The sequence below is a fragment of the Cebus imitator genome, unplaced genomic scaffold (assembly GCF_001604975.1).
Source record: "Cebus imitator isolate Cc_AM_T3 unplaced genomic scaffold, Cebus_imitator-1.0 Scaffold203, whole genome shotgun sequence".
NCBI lineage: Eukaryota > Metazoa > Chordata > Mammalia > Primates > Cebidae > Cebus > Cebus imitator.
The window spans coordinates 3,650,945-3,672,932 of NW_016107518.1; the positions used below are offsets into that span (position 1 = coordinate 3,650,945).

General features: G+C 45.7%; 1 protein-coding gene across 1 annotated transcript in view; it reads right to left on the reverse strand.

The window, feature by feature from the left end:
* THSD4 (thrombospondin type 1 domain containing 4) overlaps positions 1–21,988 on the reverse strand; it is a 660,091-nt gene that overhangs the window by 544,522 nt on the left and 93,581 nt on the right. The window contains exon 4 of the mRNA XM_017548142.2: positions 18,482–18,846. Within this exon, the coding sequence (XP_017403631.1) occupies positions 18,482–18,846 (365 nt within the window). The remainder of the gene's footprint in view (positions 1–18,481; positions 18,847–21,988) is intronic.

The following is a 21,988-nucleotide window of genomic DNA, read 5'->3' on the forward strand; positions in this document are numbered from 1 at the left end:
AGAAAAAAAAGAAAAGAAAGTTCAAGCCTAGACAGTTTTAAGGCACATTTGGCTTGATGTCACATTCCACCCTTCGTCATCTGGTTTCAGTCTGTCTTCCCAGATTCAGCTCTAGTCTTCATCTCCCTTCCCCTGTATCCTGCCCTTCCCAACCATCACAATGACTCACCATTTCCCAAACACATGGGGCTCTTATGCTACAAGACTCCCTCCTGGAACTCCACCCTACCTATTTCTGTACTTCTGTGTCCACCATAAGCATTGGCCACCCCATGTGCTTTCCCCACTGTTAGTATTCTGGGGGGCAGTCTGTGCACCCCTTTGCCACATTAACACTGTATTGGTAAGTTTCATTTCTCCAGGGCTAGGCTCTCTGTTTCTTATTGGTGTGTGGATGATCCCTGAGACTAGCTCCCAGTCTGACACAGAGGCACCCTGGGAATGGATGCTGAATGACATATGGGTGGGCCCAGAGCCCAGTTGCTCAGCATGTCTAACCAATGGGTCAATAAAGGCTACTGCTTCTGATTAATTCATAGAGACAAAAAGGCTAGGAGTTCCCATACGCAGGAAGTCAAGGAAGCCCCACACACCTGGGTGGGAATTAAAGGGAGCTAGGAAAATTAGATCAGTAGCCAGTGGCTACCTAGAGTGACCAGAGAGCCCAAATTAAAATGAGGAAAAATGGGAGGGAGCAGCAGCTGAGGACCAGAAATTTGTGTGTTCACCAAGGAGCCATTTGAGCCAAGGCAAGCTGGGCAGAAGGGAGTGTGCAGCCTCGAGCTGGAAAGAGAGCCCTGTTTTCCTAAAACTCTCCCTGTTCCATTAGGATCACCTGCCAAAGGGAGAAAGGATACCATGTGCTAAGTTCAAAGAGGCTGTGAGCAAATGGTTTAGGTTGAGTGCAGATGTCTTCTTAGAAGTTCTAAGACTGAAATTCCTGCCAGGGCTGTTCTGGGGAATAAATTATCTGGTGTCTACAGAAGATAAGAGGCAAAACTCTGACCACTTAGGGAAATAAAAATTAAGATGATGAAAACAAAAGCTTCCCTGGTCGCCTACTGTGTGGCAGACAGTGTCACATATGTTACCTGCAGGTTTGACCAGATCTGCTGCTGCAGCTCCCCAGGATGTGCTGAAGATCTGAGTTTAGAGACCAGAGCTGATGCTGACAGGTTTGCTCTGAGCCATTAGGAAAGAAGGATCCCACAGGCTTATGGGTGCGGGGAACAGCCACAGGGAGAAATGACAGATGTGTTCTAATAAAGTGAAAAGAAAGAGGTATTTTCACAGATGAATTCAGGAGCTCTTCCAGGAGTCAGGAGGCAAGCCACCTAGGCAGAGGAAGCAGAAAGGTGATTTTGGAGCAACTCAGAGGTTAAAGGCCCTTTTTTGCACCAGGAAGCCAAGCCTCTAGAAAACCCTATCCTCAGCAACCCATCCATCAGCCTCCCAGAACATGAGTTCCATGGGGCTATCCCCCAATGCCAGCAGCCAAAATAAAACAGAGCAGCAAACTTAAGAATAAAAGACTCAGGTGCTCTGGGGGAAATGACCCCAAGAGATGACTTAGACCCACACCCCTAGATATTGCCATCAGGCAGCTTCTCTTCTTCTAGGATTGTATTTGAAAATCAGCCAGGTGTCCCTAAGAACAAGTCAACCACAGTGAGTACTGTGAATACTAGTGCTGCTCTGCATCAGACTAATCTGGGTTTACAGGACTGACCTTCAGGTGCCATATTCAGTGTGGGCCCAGAGGAGTGGAATAAGGACAAGTGAGTGGGTATTCAAGGAAACCAATTTTAGAAATCAGTGGTGGAGAGGCTGCAAGGATGCCACCTACAGTTGAGCAGGTTACTCACTGCACAAGGACACCTGGGAATTGAAATCCAGTGTGTCCTCCCAGCAAGGAGATGAATCTGACCAGGGGAAGAGGCATCTTTTTGGATTCGTACAAAGGCAAAAAATGAACCAGTGGAAGTTTAAGAAAGAGATGCTTTCCGCTAAGGCTGAGAGAATATTTGATAGCTCATAGCAAAGATGACTTTCTTACCCTATTTTGTGCTAGGCAAGACATCTCTGAAGGTGATGAGAGCAGGAAACCAACAGAGACAGATTACATAGGATGGTAGAAAGAGCCCCGGTTTTCCATCAGACAGGCCAGATCAGCCACTTGTCACCTGTATCATTGTGGGCAGGTCATTCCACATCCTGTCTCCAGCAGCAAAATGGAGGTAACAATGCCCACCTCCCCTGGCTGTTGTACAGATTAAACTCAGTGATTCAGGGAAAGTGTCTAGCACAGGGCTTGGCTCTCAGTGGATGCTCCATAAATGGTAGGTACAGCGACGGCTGCGCTGCCCTGAAGGTTAAAGTCACAGAGCCTCCAATGTGATATGTGAGAGCTATTGCAGGGGAGGTAGCCAAACATGGAACTGAGGAGTGCGGAGACGGCTTCGCATGAAAGAACAGTAAATGCATTCATTTCTCCAGCGTAACTAAAAGGAGCCCTCTTAGGAGTCAAGTCCGTTGTTATGGGTTGTAATCTGAAGCTGAGTGGCCCTCCAGGACTATGGGGTTAGAGGAGACCAAATGAGTTTACCTGTGGGGCCCCGTGCCTGGCCAGAACAGGTGTTAAGCAAATGAGAGCTCCTATACCCTCTCTCCCAGGGACTGTCAAACAGGGCCCTCTGCCCTCGAGGCTGACCCCTAGCAGATTGAAGGAACCTGAAGAACTATTTTCAGCAGTAAATTCTGCTGAATACATTAATACAACAGCAATAATGATTATAACACAACTACATTTCTTGAGCATCTTTTATGCGAAAGGTCCATGAAGGAAGCAATGGTATTTCTCTCATATTCTGGATGTTTCTCCCCATTCTGAATTTCGATATCACTTCCCTACATACCCACTTACTCTATATCACTTCATTTCTGTCTTTATTATAAGTATAAAGTATCTCAAGAATAATGATCAATCATGATAAGAAGATGCATAACCTTCTTCCTTGCATTAGAGGAAGTTATTTAGGTATAAGTCTGTCACCTTCAGTTAATTAAAGCCAGGAGAGATCTGTTCTAGAGTTTATCCATCCCTAAAAATATTTCGCAGAGTGTACAGTCAGCCTTCCATATATATTTATAGGTTCTGCATCAATGGATTCAACCAACTATGGATCAAAAATATTGTGAAAAAAAATGGATGGTTGCATTTATATTGAACATGCATAGACCTTTCTCTTGTCATTATTCTCTAAACAATGCAGTACAACTATTTACGTAGTATTTATATTGTATTAGATATATATATATATATATAATTTAGGGATGATTTAAAGTATTGGAGGTTGTGTGTAGGTTATATGCAAATACTATATCATTTTATAAAAGGGATTTGTACATCCTCAGATTTTGGTATCTGCAGGGAGTCCTGGAATTAATATCAATCCTGACTGGACACAAAGGAACAACTGTATTTAAATAATATATTCTGTATGTAGATGACTATGCTGTATCAAACACCTGCTAAAAGCTTTGTGTGTGTACAGGTATTGATCGACTTATGACCTATGCAACTTACGACCATTCGACTTTAGGACCACAATCGCTAGCCATGACTGCTCCGCGTCTGGCAGCACAAATGTTGCCCAGCTGGGCGTATGACAGTGCGGACCAGCTTCCGGCAGCACTACCATCTCTGCGTGCATGTAGCCTACTCAACTTACGACCAAATCATGTTACGACCGGTTTGTCGAAACCAATCGTGGTCGTAAGTCAAGCACTAGCTGTAATCCCATTTAATCATCTCTGCAAACAGCAAAGTAGGCCATTACTTTACTTTATAGATAAGGAAACTGAGTCTAAAAGACATTGAACAACCTGTCCAAGCTAGTAAGTCTGTGTGAACAGATACTAACAAATGCGACTGAATGAGTAAGGTCAAGCCTCTCTAAAGAGCTTAACAATTGCAATACAGTACAGTTTTAAATACCAAATTCCCATTCGTAGAGGATTACAGGGATGGACTATTTGAAATGAGGACTTACTGGAAAACAGGAAGAATTATTGTTTCCCCCCAAATCGACAAAAGAAAAGTTCTCAGCACTTGCCCACAATGAACTGTGGTCCAATCACTGAGGAAAAGGGAAATCTTAACTCATTGCTGCTGGATCCATGTGGCCCACAGGAGGACCAAATAATTCTGCATGAAAAAAGATTCAGGAGGGAATATAAAATATATTGTGTGCTTGGAAGCTAAACCAGAAATGGGGAAAGGCAGGCTCTGGGGCAAGGCCTGACCTGGGGCATAAGGATGAGAATAGAGGGGAGCAAGAAGGGAAAATAACTCAGTATTACAAGATAGGCCTTAAAGCCAGGTTCTCTGGTTTAAATCCCTGCTCTGCAGCCTACTGGCTCTGAGCCTCAGGGCTCATCACATTGTTGCTGTAAGCACAGAATTCTTCTCATGTTAGACAAGAGACCCTAAGGAGAGTTTATGCGTAAGGGTCCTATGAAGTTTAGCTCAGAGTCTCCTACAGTACATTCGTTTCTGTAGCTGCTGTTACCAGGTACCACAAACTTGGTGATTTAAAACAACAGAAATCCATTCTTTCACAGCTCTGGAGGCCAGAAGTTCGAAATCAGCATCACTAGGCTGAAATCAAGGTGGCAGCAGGGACATGCTCCTTTCAGAGGCTCTAGGGGAGGATCTGTTTCCTGGCCTCTTCCAGCTTCTGGGAGCTGCCAGCATGCCTTGGCTGTGGCTACATCACTCCAGTCTTCAAGAGCTGTATCTTCAAATCTGTCTCTATTCTATCTTCACATCACCTTCCCCATTGTGTGCCTACATAGTATATCTCCCTCTGCTTGTCTCTTATAAGGACATTTATAATTGCACATAGAACTCACCTGAATAATCCAGGATACTCTCCCCATCTCAAGATACTTAATCACATCTGCAAAGACCCTTTTCCCAAATAAGTTAGCATTTACAGGCTCCAGGAGTAGGACCTGCTATCCTTGAGGACTGAGTGGGAGGGAGCAGGGAACTATTCAACCTACACAGAGGAAACCATCGATAAACATCAGTTGTCATTGCTCTTGTTATTTATTAATAGAGATGAGACAAAAGAACTACACATCCAGAAAAGGGCTTATGGATTGACAAGCAAGTGAATACCCAAAAAGCCCTTAAGGGATGTGAGCACTTTATCCTGAGAACCAACAGGGAGGCCATGTGTGATACAGGTCAACCGCAGCAGCTGTCCCCTAAACCACACATAAATTTCCTGTATCCACATTGTGGGCTCAGGGTGGCAGTGAGAAGAGCAAGAATGTTAGGGTCACGGAACCCTGCACTCAAATCCCATTCTGTCCCTTCCTGGAGCAGGATGCTGGGGGATTATTTACCCTAGCTCGGTGTCCTCTGTAAACTGGGGATGGCTGAGGTTCAAACAGTACATGTCAGTGATGTGGCACATAGTAGGCCCTGCGAAAATGGCTGTGATTACTCTGACTGAATTAACAACATGTGCAGGCTTCTGCAGGTGGGATGACTGAAGGAAATGACAGTAACCCCCACAGGCAGGAAATTCCTTCCTCCCATCCTCATATGAAGGCATCACAGGCTAACACCAGGTGTGCGCTGGATTCCAGACGCAGAACAGAGATCCCCCTTCTGGGACACACATATTGTAGTCAGGCTTTTTCCATAGCCCTTCGCATCTTTCTTCTGGAACCAGAGTTATGAATGACTTGGAGAAAGTTCAATGCAGCATTCTTATGGCAAATGTGATCTTTGTTCTGATAACTAATGAAATACTTCTGACACTTAATGAAATACCACAAAAAATGAACAAGGGCTCTTTGGAGCCTGGTCTGAGATCAGAGTAACTCAAGCTTAAAATCTGGCTCCAATCCTTCCTAACCTACAGGCAGAAATGTACATACCAGCAGGCCTATCTCTGCTACAAACTCTGTTACCAAAAAGGGCTAAGGTTTCTAATTTAGAAATCAAAGCATATTAGAACACCGTTTATCTGCTTAGCATCAACAGGTAACTTCTTGTCACACAATTCAGGGACTAAGTGAAATTCCTGCTTCGGAAGGTTAAAAAAAACAAAAATCCCCTTGAAGTAGGAAAACGAACATCCCAAAAACAAGGAATATGCATTTCAAACACTTGTATCTGCTTTCTCTGCTAACTACCCAGGATGGCCAGGGAGGTTTTCCAAGGAGAAACACAGATGAGGCCAAAGATTTCCCTTCTTGCTATGTGGTTTCTGCCCCGCTGTAGGTAACAAGACTCCTTGGGTATCAACTGAGGGTCAGGAAATCGGCATGTGGCTTTGTGAAGGAAGTTTAATTAACAGCAAACTTTCCTAACCAGCATCATGAAGAGGGCCAGTGAGCTCTAGGGTCCCCCAGGACAGAAAAAACATATTGCTCCAAAGTTATTACTGATGAGATGCAAGTAGCCTCCAACAAAGCACAGGAAAGGAGGAGCTGAAAAAACAAATGATTCCTACCTGCAGCCGGGGACAGTTTCCAGGGGAGGTGGGAATGGGTGGGTAAAACTTGGGATCCAGGCCTGATCCAGGCTGTCCTGTTTCAAAATGAATGAACCTTTCAAACAAACACACATACACCCATGTGTGCACATGCAAACACACGCAAGCACACGCATATGCTCATGCACACACATGCACTCCTGCACACACATGAACATGGACACACAGACAACAAGTTACAGAAAGGGACACAAGTCTCCCCAAAAATTATCTAGTCAATGGTAATAAAATAATCAAGCCATGTTGTTTTTGAATGGTGTCTTATGTTTTTCGAAGTACTTTTACAGCTGTTGCCTCGTTTGAGCCTCACAACAGGCCTTGTGTGGTAGGCAGAGGACATACAATTATTCATATTTTATAGATTACATTAAGTGATTCCCATAGGTGACCCAGTTAGCAGATGGAGCTGAGGCAGGAAGTGGGGTCTAATGAGTCCCAGTCCAGGGATTTCTACAAGGCAAGAGATAGTGATCCCTTCCATGAAGACAGCTGTCCAAGAAGAGATTAGCAAAAGGAGGACAGACGTGTGAACAACACTTTAAAGAAAAACTCATGAGACAGAAGTGTGCAGAGAGGGATTTGAAGAGTTACAATGTCAGTGCATCTACAGAGAAGAAAAACCATCGCATTTCAGAAGCATGTTTGAAAAGGTATTTGAGGCCAGGCATGGTAGCTCATGCCTGTAATCCCAGCACTCTGGGAGGCCAGGCAGACGGATCACTTGAGGTCAGGAGTTCGAGACCAGCCTGGCCAACATGGTGAAACTTCATCTCTACTAAAAACAAAAATGTGCTGGGGGTGGTGGCGTATGTCTGTAGTCCCAGCTACTCAGGAGGCCGAGGCAGGAGAATCACTTGAACCCGGGAGTGAACCAAGATTGTGCCACTGCACTCCTGCCTGGGCAACAAAGAGAGACTTTGTCTCAAAAAAGAAAAAAAAAAAGATAAGAAAGGTGTTTGAGGGCTGTGTTTCCCAGTCACCTTCTCTTCCCATTACTCTGGATGGCAGAAAAGATGACAGGAACATTTAAAACAGCAATTGGCCTCAACGATGCATCAATAAAAAGCAAGACCCCTTAATGGCTAGAATAAGAACCTCTTTATTTTATGAATGTAGAAACTCAGGCCCAGAGAAATAAGGTGACTTTTCCAGGATCAAAGCATTCATAAAAGCTGGGGACTGAACTCTGAACTTGGGATACAAAGCTCTTTATTCTACACTGGCTGCCTTGGGCATTTGCTATTCTTAACTTTGTTATTGTCACTGTCCTTCATAGGCATTTCTAAAGAAGAATGCTTAAGGGTAGGGTGGGGACACATGGTTTTTCCTCTTCTTTGTTTTTCTGGAAATAGGATCAGTACATTTCCCATCAACAACAACCAATGTGGATGGGAAAAGTGGCAGGTGGTCCTCCGGGTACAGAAGTTGTCCTATTGCTTCAGTAGTCATAAGACACCAAAATGCAAGAACTCTTGAGGTAGGCTGATAATGTTCCCCCTCGCTTCCAAAGATGTCTACATCCTAACCCCCAGAACCTGTGAATGTTACCTTATATGGTAACGGGACTTTGTGATGATTATTAAATTAAGGATTTTGAGATGGGGGATTATCCTGGATTACCTGGGTGGGCCCAGTGTAATCACAAGGGTCCTCCTTATAAGCGGGAGGTAGGAGGATAACCGTCAGAGAAAGAGATGAGATTACAGAAGCAGGAGGTCAGAGTGATGGGGGAGAGGCCATGAGCCAAGGCATGTAGGCAGCCTCTAGAAGCTGGAGAAGGGACGGGCATGATTTCCCCTCGAAGCCCCCAGAAGGAGTGCTGTCCTGCTAGCACCTTGACTTCAGACTTCTGACTTCCAGAACTGTGAGCGAATAAACTGGTGTTGTTTTAAGCAACTGTGTAGTGAGTTTTCCAGCATCAACGGGAAACGAATATACCTCTTACAAAACGGCAGGGTCAAGCCTTAGCCCCCAGACAATTAACCCTGGCTTCTTGGACTAACAGAGACAGGGTGGTAGATGGCATAGCCAATCATGTTGAAAAGCACAGGGCATTAAAGAGAAATTTAGATGGGCTTTACGCTGTATGCATCATCTCATGGAAAAAATGTTGGCCGTCAGTGTTTATAGGGGCTATCTTACTCTAAGAATTTCTCGTTCAGTCCCCTGAGGACTGCTTTAAAGTTCCTCTCTGGAAAGGAGCCTGTGGACTTCCCCAGTCTTGCCTGGACACTCCCTCATTTACAGCCTGTGCTCCAGCCTCACCAGACCATTTATGAACATGACATGCTCACTCACGCCTCCAGGTCTCCACCCTGACAATTTGCTCTTTGTGGGAAGGCCCTCCTCACTCTTGGGCTCTGCTAAAATCTTTCCTTTGCAAAGCGCAGCTCAATTATTCACCCGAGGCCTTCCCTGGCTCCCCTAGTCCTGCGCTCTCTACCCCTCTCCTCCCCGGGCACTTGCTCTTGTACATATCTGCTTGTCTTCCTACGCCACCCCACCAGCATGAGCCCCTCAAGGATAAGGAGCATTTCTCCGCTTTGTGTCGGCAAACCACAGCATTCCCCAGCAGCGCCGAGGCTTTCCCAGCTCTTTCCCAACTTTTCTACCTAAAAAATGCAAACTGATCATTCGAGAAAGTACCCTCCACCATGAAGTGACCTTGATTCCCCAAGAATCAGTCCCACTGCTCTGCTCCTATAGCCTTCAGGTCATCGTCCAGGTAGAGCACTCACCACATTCCCTTAGGTGTTCACACCTGAGCTGTTTCCTCATCAGACACGGAGGTCGGAGGTCATGGAAAACCAAAACCATGCCTCTTTCACCTGTCTATCCCTCCTGTGTCTAGCACAGTGCCTGGCCCAAAGCAAATACACAAAGAATACTGGCTGAATTAAAATGAAAACAAAACTTTAAAAAAGGCAATGTCTGGCTGGGCACGGTGGCTCATGCCTATAATCCCAGGGCTTTGGGAGGCCGAGATGGGTGGATCACCTGAGGTTCAGAGTTTGAGACCAGCCTGACCAACATGGAGAAACCCTGTCTCTACTAAAAATACAAAATTAGCCGGGCATGATGGCATGCACCCGTAATCCCAGCTACTCAGGAGGCTAAGAGGAGAATCACTTAAACCCGGGAGGTGGAGTTTGCAGTGACCCAAGATGGCACCATTGCACTCCAGCCTGGGCAACAAGAGCAAAACTCTGTCTCAAAAAAAAAAGGGCAATGTCCAAGTAATCTCTATTAATTAAGCCCTGAGATCTGGACGCAGCCTTAACAGCAAATAACTATGAGAAGACTTTGCAGGGCCAGCTTCAAGCAACAGCTAGCAGTGTTTCCTCTGGGCTTTTGGAGTCCACAGTGGAGCCAGTTTCAGTGTTGCTATACGACACTAAAAGCTTTGGGATAAATACTGGAGAAATATTTCATTTTCCATCTCAAAGAGGTGTTAGTTTATCAAACTTAGCTAAATTAACGAGTGTTCCCTTTCACTTGGAAAAAGCCTTTCTAGAAAAGTAAGTCTAAAAGGAGCAGGATGCCACACAGGCGTGTGCCCTCTTGCTTGCCTTCTGCGTGACCTTGAAGGAGATATTTACTCCCTGACCCTTGAGTCTGTCATCCATAAATGAGGATGCTACACATCTGTCACACAGGTTGCAATGAAGACAATATAAAATGCTGCAGGTCTTAGAAATAGAAATTCCATTTGACCCAGTAATCCCATTACTGGACATATATCCAAAGGATTATAAATTGTTCTACTATAAGGACATATGCACACAAATGTTCATTGCAGCACTGTTTACAATAGCAAAGACCTGGAACCAACCCAAATGCCCATCGATGATAGACTGGATAGGGAAAATGTGGCACATATACACCATGGAATATTATGCAGCCATCAAAAACGATGAGTTTGTATCCTTTGTAGGGACATGGATGAACCTGGAAACCATCATTCTCAGCAAACTGACAGAAGAGCAGAAGATCAAACACTGCATGTTCTCACTCATAGGCGGGTGTTGAACAATGAGAACACATGGACACAGGGAGAGGGAGCACTACACACTGGGGTGTGGAAGTGATGGGGAAGAAGGCAGCAAATCACACTGCCACGTGTGTTCCTATGCAACAATCTTGCATGTTCTTCACATGTACCCCAAAACCTAAAATGCAATAAAATAAATAAATATAAATAAATAAAAGTTCTGCACGTCTAACAACTGCCAAACAACCGTCTGGCGTGTGGAAGGCATTGAGACGCCTTTACTGAGCACTTAGGAGATACTGTGCTAAGCATGTGGTCTGAGTTATCCAATTCACAGCAACTCAGCAAAGTAGGTGTTTCCCGACTAGGGAAAATGTAAGTAACATCAGCAGGATACACAGCCAGCAAGTGGCAGAGACAGACAGAGCATCAAACCTGTCAGTTCCAGAAGTTGCACTAGTAACTATCTGTGGTTTGCAGGGTGTGTATCTCCTGTTCTTCCAGATTCTAGTAAAGCACTATATTTCAAAGCCCCAGTCGTGAGAGCTGGCCACAAACTGCTCTTGGGATGTGGTCTGCTAGCCTGGGCAAGAGTTTCCCTCATCTTACCAGTCTCCTTCCCAACAGGAAATCAGCTCTACAGGAAAATTTCTATAGGAAACTGCTCTGGGAAGTTCTAGGAAGCCCACCCTCCTCAACCTCTTTCTATCCCCAAACACCTGAAGGATATTGATACGCTCCCCGCAGTGGAACAGGGTCATGATTTTCATGGTTGAGACTTTCATATCCCAGCCACCCACAACTCTCTCCAGGAGAAGAAAGTTGTCAACCTGGCACTGCCTAGTTCAAATCCAGATTTGAAAATATGAATTAAAGCCATCAAATATCCCATTCCCCAGATTCCAGCTGGTTAATGAATGTAATGAATGACCGGAAAAGCTGGCTAATGTAGGCGAATGTAAGGAAGTCCAGTGGGAAGGAAAGCCTGCCTGATAACAGGCTCTTTGGCAACCAGAGTGGTGAAAAAAATCACCTGAAGTCCTCAAATAAGAGTGGGTACTGCTCGCATACCCTGTCTTTGTGGAAGCTGAGTGGAACTGACCAACAGACATTGGCAATGCATTTCTGTAAGGTTGTGTACTTGGGTCCTGGGCCGCAGGGAGTCTTTCTGGATGCCATTTTTGCTAGACATTTTGGGAATGGGAAGAAATCCACCTTGCTTTCAGTGTTATAAAAGGGAAGGTCTTCAAAGAGCTTGAACAGACATTTTTCTAAAGAAAATACATAAATGGCCATTAAACACATACACAAAAAGTTCAACATCACTAATCCTTAGGGAAATGCAAACCAAACTACAATAAGATGCCACCCCACACCCATGAGGATGGCCACTATAACACACACACACACACACACACACACACACACACACACACAGAGAGAAAATAACAAGTGTTGGTGAGGCTGGAATCCTCGTGCGCTGTTGTGGGAAGGCAAAATAGTGCAGCTGCTATGGAAAACACTATGGCGATTCTTCAAAACACGAAAAATATGATTATCCTATGATCCAGCAATTCCACTTCCCAATTTCCACCCAAAACAACTGAAAATACTCATGTTCATAGCAGTGTTCTTCACAATTCCTAAAGTGTGGAAGCAACCCAAATGTCCACTGATAGATGAAAGGATAAGCAAAATGTGGTATATACATGCAATGGAATATTATTCAGCCCTAAAAAAGCAGATTCTGACATATGCTACAATATGGAATAAACCTTGAGGACATTATGTTGAGTGAAATAAGCCAGTCACCAAAAAAAAAAAAACTCCAAAAAACAAATACTGTATCATTCCACTTACATGAGATGCTTAAGAGTAGTTAAATCATAGAGGGAAAAAGTAGAATGGTGGTTGGCTAAGGGCTGGGGTGGGGGAAGGAAGAAATGTAAAGTGATTGTTTCATGGGTACAGTTTCAGTTTTGAAAGATAAAAACAGTTCTGTGACTGGATGCTGGTGATAGAAGCATAACAACGTAAATATGCTCAATGTCACTGAACTACATGCTTAAAAATGGTTAAGATGGTCAATTTTATGTTACGTGTATTTTAACACAATAAAATAATTGGAGGACAAAAAGGTGAATGGGGTCCTATAGTAACAGGGGCTCCTTCCAGCACCCTGTAGTCTACAGGTATCCATTTCCAGAAACTGAGGGGGAAGCCTCTCCTACCAAGGAGTATCTTCAGTTTCACAGGTGTGAGCTGCTACACTGCGGCATGCTTTGTAAGACTCACCTAAACACCCCCATTCCCTACTCGCCCCTTCCCCTTTAGCCATCACAGGGACACAGCCTTGGGCCTGGAGTGAAAGAAGACTTGGTTGAGTGCCATTATGGAATCTGTTGGCCAAGACCAGAAGGCTGAACCCCCGAGCCTGGAACCTCCCCAGGCTGCCATTGCCCTAACTAACTTACAGGGGAATGCCACCCTTTGTGGAGGATTTTTCTGAACAAGCCACATTAAGAAAGGGCAGGGAGCAGGTAGCACAGATCCTAGGGTCTTGGCTGCACCCATCCTGTGCTACCCACAGTCCTGCTCCTCTGAATGGGAGCTCAGTTCCTGGCTCCCTGTCTTTCTGAGTGGCCCCAGTTCACCTGATCCCTTCAGCTGCACTTGAGTTCTAACTGAAACGCTCTCTAACACACTATCTAATATCAGCCTTTAGACCCATAATGGGAGTTACAGCGACCACTATGAGTGTCCATTAGGGGCCAGACAATATGAGTGTATTTAATGAGCAGCCACCATGGGACAGGCAATATGAATGTATTATTTCATTGAATTACTCAACAACCCCACATGATAGGTAGTATTATTGCTCTCATTTGAAAGATGAAGTTCCCTGAGGCTCAGAGAAGTTTAACTTTCCTAAGCTCTGAATCCTTGGAAGAGCTCCAATGAAGATTGACATTATTTTTGAGGCTTTTTAGAGTAGGATTTATACTATGTGTGTGCTTGTTTTAATGAGTCAAAGGCCTGATATGGAAGCAAGTGAACTCAAGAAGTTTCTGGATATATTCTAGCTAAGTAAATTCGATTTATTCATCAAGGGCAGCTTCAAATCTTACCTGCTCTGTGCAGTCTTCCTAACTGTTCCATCCCACAGGGATTCCTTCTTCCTGAACTCTGGTCACATCTCTGCTGTCTCCCAAGATGGGCACTGTTTTGTGGCTTTGCCCTCATCTACCACCAAAGTGAAAGGCCCCCAAGAACAAAGACTGTGACTTCTAATTTTTTTTGAACTCATGTGATGTCTAGGATTAGATGCAAAGAAGATTACCCTGAACCCGCTACCAGGCTGCCATTGCCCTGACTAAATCACAGGGAACGCCACCCTTTGTGGAAGACTTTTCTGAGCAAGCCACATTAAGAAAGGGCAGAGAGCAGGAAGCGCAGACCCTAGGATCTTGGCTGCACCCAGTCTGTGCTGCCCAGAGTCCTGTCTCTATCCCTTCAGATTCCCCTAGTTAAAGGAGCTGAACACCACAAGGAAGAGATGCAGCTCATTTTAAGCCTTCACTATTAAATCCCATCCATCTGTCAAGACACGGCTCGGATAGCCCAACCTCCAAGCAGCTTTTCTGAACACACTGGCTGGTGTGTTCAGAAAATGAACAGCTGCTTCATTTTCAGAAAACCCATTTCAGTGAAAAGAACCTTAGTGCCAGACTCTGGCCGACCTCTGTTTGAATTCTAGTGCTGTTTCTTCTCAAGTGGTAATCTTGAGCAAGTCACTTCATTCCTCCAAGCCTCGGTTTCATTGTTTGTAAAATGTGAATAATAGTTTCTGCCTCACAGGGTGGTGTGAACTGTAAATGTCGTCATGCATTTGAAAGAATGCCTGCACATAAGACACGCTCCGACATGGGAGCCGCCATCATGACTATTTCACCAGCCTGCCTTCTATTGAAGGCATTTACATGTGCATCTTTTCCAATCCTTTAGAGTAGTGGTTCTCCAACTCCACGGTATATCAGAATCATTTAAAATGAAGATACGTATGACATATAACTGACCTACAATTCAGAATCCCCATTAGGCATGGGAGATGGTGGGGACTTGGCAGCTCTCTTTTTAACAAGCCACCCACTCCATGGCAAGTGATTCTGATACACGCTCACCAAGCTTGGAAAATCCTGCTAGACAATATTTGATTCCCAAAATCTTTCCCATGGAAACTTGAGTCTCCAAAGAGCTTCATCCAGACCAGTGCTTCCCAAACTTGGCTGGGTTGGAATCATACCAACATCTGAGGGTGGCCGCTAGAGACTCTGATGGTTTGGAGTGTGACATGGGTGTCAGAGCTTCTAAAAGATGGGCAAAAAATTCTAACGGTCCGTCAAGATTGAAAACCACTGTTGCATTGGATCTTGACCCCTGGTTTCTATAGCAATACCTGAGGGTTCAACCAGAGCAACTCAGATTTTACATGTGTCATTATACAAGCTGAGCCTCTATCTAAGATTGATTTAGCAGAAAGGATTCTTCTGCTTAAAATATATATATATATATATATATATATATATATAGCAATTTTGAAAACAACTGTTCTAGGCTGTCAGTAAGAGCCATGAGGTCCCACAACCTGGCTTTTATTCACCTTTGTGTATGTCCCAGGGCCTTACAACATAGTAGATGTTTAATAAACATCTGGTGGAAGGTTGAATAGTTTCCTTTGTTATCGGACTCCAATTAAGTTTCCTGTTGCCTAGCAGAGCAACCTAGCAATTTCTTAAACATCTAAACTCCTACAGCCTTTGCCTCAAACCTTAAACCTGAAACAGGGAACGGAGCAGAGAGCCATCCTGAAAACATGCTGACATTTCTCCTTGGGGTTAAATATACTATGCAAGTACCTAATGACTGATAAATATAAGCAAATGTGATTTTCATCAGCTGGGAAGAGCATGACATTTGTAGGCAGCACAGGCCTCCCAGGCTAATATTTGGATTATTTCATCAGAAACTGTCAAATGACAAGAGCATGATAAAAACTCACAGGAACTTCATAGTAAACAGTAACTAGCCCCTGCCAATACATTTGAAGAAAAGAATTTCCTGCTGCCAAAATGAACAGGCAGAATTCCTGCAGCACAGGCCTGTGGCCAACAAGAATCTGGCCCTCAGGCAGCTCTTCTAGATCCTCAACCACAGAGGCTTTTGAGAAGCCCCTTTCCCACTCAGGTCCCACCCAAGTCTAGCCCTCCATCCCTTCAGCTGGAGCCCACAGGAGGATGAGTACTGCAGGAATCTGGGGGTCAGCGACACCACCTTCAAATCTCAGCTTGTCCACTGACTCTAGGTCCTCCAATTCCTCAAGTGTAACATCGGCTTCATCAGGTCCTTAGAGCCATACTGCCTGGGTTTCAAGCCTGACTCCATTTCCTCACCTCTAAAATGAAGATGCTATTAGCAACACTCTTAAAGGGTCATCAAAAGCTCCATCCAAAGAGTGTAAAGTGCTAAGAATAGTGCCTTGGGAGGCCAGGCATGGTGACTCATCCCTGTAATCCCAGCACTTCAGGAGGCCAAGGCAGGCAGATCACTCGAGGCCAGGAGTTCGAGACCAGCCTGGCCAACGAGGTGAAACCCCATCTCTACTAAAAATACAAAAATTAGCTAGGCATGGTGGTGCATGCCTGCAGTCCCAGCTACTAGGGAGGCTGAGGCAGAGGAATCATTCGAACCTAGGAGGTAGAGGTTGCAGTGAACCAAGATCGTGCCACTGCACTCTAACCTGGGCACCAGAGCCAGACTATATCCCGTCCCCCCAACCAAAAAAAAAGAAAAGTACTTGTATGGACATTTAATAAACCTTAGCTATTATAAATTTGCAATTCTAAAATTAAGAGTTTTGAAAACTAAGTTTTTGTCGTTTCTTTTCTTTTCAGATTTTTGTCAGCTTGGTGACAAAACTCATTGGCCAACAAACCTGACCTTAACTGATATCAGGCCATTTATGGTGTTTTGGTTTTATCCTGCTTGGTGAGAACATCCATATGTTTCACTGCAGAAATAATAATGTGTTTGATTATGGGATGCCGCCCCATACTACAGAAGAAATGCCATTAACATGTGAAATGCCTGAATTACCTTTCTAAAATCTGGACAGTTCTGAATTCCAAAACACATTGGCCATAAGCATTTTAGATGCGGAACTATGGGCCGGGCACAGTGGCTCATGCCTGTAATCCCAGCACTTTGGCAGGCCGAGGTGGGAAGATCACTTGAGGTCAGCAATTCAAGACCAGCCTGGCCAACATTGCAAAACCCCTCTCTACTAAAAATACAAAAGTTTCCAGGTATGGTGGTGCACATCCGTAATCCCAGCTACTCGGGAGGCTGAAGCATGAGAACAGTTTGAACCTGGGAGTCAGATGTTGCAGTGAGCCCAGATGGCGCCATTGCACTCCAGCCTGGGCGACAGAGTAAGACTGTCTCAAACAAAAAAAACCTAAGGGACTATGGAGCTATGCTATTATAGGTTTGTGACTGGGATCGAAAGAGACAACGTTCATCAAGCCTTCAGCTTTAGGAGCAGACCCTCAGCCACAGAGTTGGTACTGGAGGGTGCTCAGGTTTCCATGCAGAGAGAGAGAGAGAAGGAAGCATCCTTTCGGGGCTGCCTCTCTCCTTCCCCCTCCAGGCTAGATCTTGGAGTTCACTGTTCTTCGCTCTTCTCTTCTATCTACTCAAACGTGGCTCCCTTCAGAATTCAGCTAAAATACCCTTCTTCCTAAAATGGTCCTCTCTCTCTCTCCAAATCTCTACTGCACAAGGTCAAGAGCATGTGGCTGGGGAGGGTGGATGGGTTGCATCTCCTTTCCACCTGCAGGCGGCTGGCAGTGACAGCTTACATCACTGGGCTAAGATGGACTCTCATGCAGCAAGTGGTCATACTGGAAAAGGCTGGCCGTGGAGACTGATGCTGAACTACATATGGGCAAGAAGGGCGAGGCAGCCCACCTGATAAGCTCAGGCCCTGCCTGCTGGGATTAACACGGCCTGACAAATGAATTATACATTTCTTAATAACAGAGAGCACATCTTACATTTTGTGTTCTTGTCCATGTTTATTTGTTTTTTGTTACTGTTTTTGCATTACTATTCTCCCAGGATCTATCAGGGACCTGTGCACTAAGATACCAAGCAAACACTGTCGGATGAATGCAGAGTGATCTGTTAATATCTACTGCTTCACTCACTAACAGGCTCTTCTCAGCGCCTATATTCCTACCTTTCCCAGGGCACTGCCTAGTTTGACACATTCATGCTTCTTAGAGCTGTACCGCTATTTTGATGACACTATGCCATTTCTAGAGTTTACATTTTATTGACTCCGAAACACAGTTTAGGTCCTTAATTAGACATATCCACAGACCAGTGTGTTGACTCAAAAAACTTTGGAGAAACTTCCTAGAAAAGTTCACAGAATCTGGAAGCCTACAGTTTTCGAGTATTCTGAGACTCCAAACATTCAATTTATCCCAGGATTGGCAACTCATATCAGCTCTTGGGTTAGACGGACGTCTTCTTGTCTTGTGTTTTCAGCTCTAATCCACACAGCCTGAGGACCTCTCCTTCCTGGCACCAGACAACACTCCTCTCCCTCTTTCACCACTCTAGGAGGCCTCCCTAAAATTCTTCCTCAGAGCATTCTCACAATTAGCCTGCTTTGAAGATTATTCAGAACCACAGAGTGAGGTGGGAGTGGCCTCAACGCTTTACAAGGCTGCAAAATCTTGTGAAGTCTGTGGTGCAGAGCAGCTTCCGGGGCAGGGGCAGGGGCAGGGACAAAGACAGCGACAGGGCGGGGTAGGAGGTGGGAGGCACATAGGCAGGGGCAGGCATGTACCTTCTGTCCGTGGTGACTTCGCGGCTGTGGGGCTGTGGGTGCCGGCTGCCCCGCAGCATGGCTGGGCCCTGGCGGCTAGCATCCGAGCCGGCCAGGGCTGGCTGCTCGTCCCGGCTCCGATGCAGTGGCACCGACGTGCGCACGGCCGACACCACGTGGTCCACGAAGGTGCGCGCGGGGGTACTGGGCCGCGGGCCGCTGCGCACCCGGTAGGAGAGGGGCAGGCAGGGCCGCTTCTGCTCCATCACGCCGCCGCTGCAGCTCCGCGAGCAGGCGGACCAGGGGCCCCAGGAGCCCCACACTCCCGGGGCGCCGCTGCCGCCACCGTCCCCGGGGGCGCCCTCTGCAGCCATCCGCTGTGGGACCTGCGGAGACAGAGGCGGGTTAGGGGACCAGAAAGCCAATCCTCGCTTCACCGGAAAGGCTTTGAGCAGGGCCGACTTATCCATCAGCCATAAGTAGGCACAGGGTCTATTTCAAAGATGAGTATTAACACAATCCAGCCAGGCTTAGAGTCGCTTTTTGGAGGAAAGAGGGTCCCGCGAAGGCAAAAGTGCGTAGGGCCCGCAAAAGCCATCATGTGCTCCTGGCTTTGGGTGTCATGGCCTTGGAGAGCGCCAAGTGCATGGTGCCCTCACCTCTTATGCGGTTTCTGGAGTCCCCCTTGCCTCCAATTCAGGTCTCCTGGATTCCCGCCAGAGGGATTGGACTTCCCATAAATTGCAAAGAAGGCATGCCCTGTGTCTCCCAGCCGGAAAGGCAAGGAACAGTTCACAGTGGTTGAGAGGCGACGGCTTTAGAACCAGGCTGCCCAAGGTCACACCCTTGCCACCATTTCCTACCAGTGTGACCGGGAAGTTTCTGAATCTCTCTGAGGCTCACTGTGCTTTAAAGACGAATAGTACCAGTACCTACCTCATAAGCTGTAAGGAGATTTAAGTTAGGACATCCGTGTGCATAGCAGAGAGCTTGGCACTCAACAAATATTTGTTTTATTAGTAATCATACTAATGTCTCTGCTGCCATAGTGACTCAGAAGAAGTTAAAAATGGCAGAAGGTTCAAAAGCTCTATCCAAACAGTGATCTACACCTCATTTAGACTGGTCATTTCACAGATCTACTATGCCAGTCTCCATGCCAAGAGCAAGCACACGGTGGTTTGTTCATTATGCAGACATGCTCTGAGCACCAGCTGCATGCCAGCACTGAGCCAGGCCCAGAAGACAAGGAGAAATGCACCACAGGTCCACACAAGTGGCTTGGATCCCGCAGCAGATGAGCTGTATGCAGCTAGTACAAGGTTGTGGGAGGCTCTTGGAATGGACTGGTTAACCTGCCGGTTGAGGGTGAGGAGAACTGAAAAGACCTCAAAGGAGGAAATGGGAGTCACAGTCATAACTGTAATTGTTCAGGCACCTACTCGGTGCCAGACACCATAGCTCACCTCAAGAAGAGGTCATCCTAAGTAAGCCAGGTGGGCCCTAAATCCAATGACAAGTGTCCTTATAAGACATGGAAGAGAAGACACAGACACAAAAGCAGTGTGACCCCTGAAGCAGAGACTGGAGTGGTGCAGCCACAAGCCAAGGAATGCCTGGAGCCACCAGAAGCTGGAAGAGGCAAGGAAGGATTCTTCCCCTAGTAACTTTGGAAGGAGCGTGGCCCCTAGTGACACTGATTTTGAACTGCTGGTCTTCAGAATTTCAAGAGAGTAAATGTCTGTTGTTTTAAGCAATCCAGTTTGTGGTGATTCATTACGGGAATGTGCTCATACCTGGAGAACAAGAAAGGAAAATGGAACAGCATGGGCTGCACTCCTCCTCTGTGTCCCATGCTGCGCAGATGGCACATGTGCAAATGGCCCGGCTCTGCAGCACAGGCAGCCCTAGTGCCAGTTATACTTTCCAGGGCCCCTCAGCTCTCCCAGCCACCCGGAGAGGTTGACGTTATGTGTCTCCTCTTAACGGGGAAGAAACTGAGACCGTAAGAGACTTTATGACTTGTCTTCGGTCTCAGACTAGTGCAGGGCACAGACGGGACTAAAACTGATGTCTCCTGACCCCTGGTCTAGTATTCATTTTCCCCCCTGCAGCATGCGGCCTCCCTGTCTATGTTGTTGGTAGAAAACAGAAGGTTAAAATAAGTAGAAATAAAACCACTTCGATCGTTGTTCTAGTGGAAGGATAACTGGGATAAATGAACAAATGCAGAAATATGTTTCTGGCCCATTTGGGGATTTCACATATCCACCACCTCCTGATCTCTCATTCACACAGATAACTAAGACACTGCCTATAACAGTTGCATTAGACATGGAGCTATACTCAAAATCCAATTCCTAGAACTAATCCCACCCTTAATTTAGTTTCCTATTGCCAAACTGGGCAGGGTCCCTGGGGAAGGAAAACATGAACCACATTCTGTCCTATTCTGTTCGTAAGAATTCTCTACAGTCAAATTATGGTGAACGACTTGAAATTCCACACGAGTCCCCATGGTGGGAAAGCAACGGCATGCTCCAGAATTGTATTTTTATAGTATGCCCACAGAAACAAACAAAAACAAACAAACAAAAAACCCACAGAAAAACAGAAAGGAAGGAAGGAAGGAGGGGAAACAGAAAGAAAAAGAAAGGGAGAAAAAGCCAATCAAAGAAAAAATGAGGAGATGACGGCTCAAGATGTTAGCCTGCTAGTTGCCTCAACCTCCCATCCTCCCTCCACTCGTTCCTGATCCTCCTAATAACCCTCTCCCCTTCTTCTGTTCTGACAGTCAAGGAGTTCTCTGTAAGGCAAGATGTAAGATGGGATAACTTTCAAGTGTTTTGAGACATAATATTCCTAAAATTAGGATGAACTAGCAGGACCTCTGTGAGTGACAGACAGCAAAACCACATAATAAATCATGGCAAGAGACAAAAATAATTGAACCTCAAAGCTTTATAACCTTCCAGCGTGCTGCCCCGTCCTCAATATGTACTGCCATGTGAAGACTGGGGCAAAAAAGCCTGTTTTGAAATATAACCTAAAGGTATGAACAGGTGGTTCACAGGTGTTATGGACTGAACCCCCATTCATATCCTGAAGCCCGAACCCTCAGGATGATTGCATTTGGAGGTGGGGCCTTTGGGAGGTAACTAGGTTTAGATGAGGTAATAAGGGTGAGACCCCCATGATAGGATTCATGTTCTTATAAGGAAAGGAAGAGAGACCAGAGTGAGGAAAAGTAACCAGTTTTCTCCGTCTCCTCTCTTAGCCGCACTCCCCAACCCACCGTGTGAGAACACAGGGAGAAGGCAGCCCTCTGCAAGCCAGGAAGAGAACCTTCGCCAGGGAACCAAATCGCTCAACACCTTGATCTTGGACTTTCCAGCCTCCAGAACTATGAGAAATAAATTCCTGTTGCTTAAGCACCCAATCTATGGTGTTTTGTTACAGCAGCTCAAGCTGACTATATACAACAGGGAAATAAATGACATAGGAAAATTGTGCAATGTCACATATAGT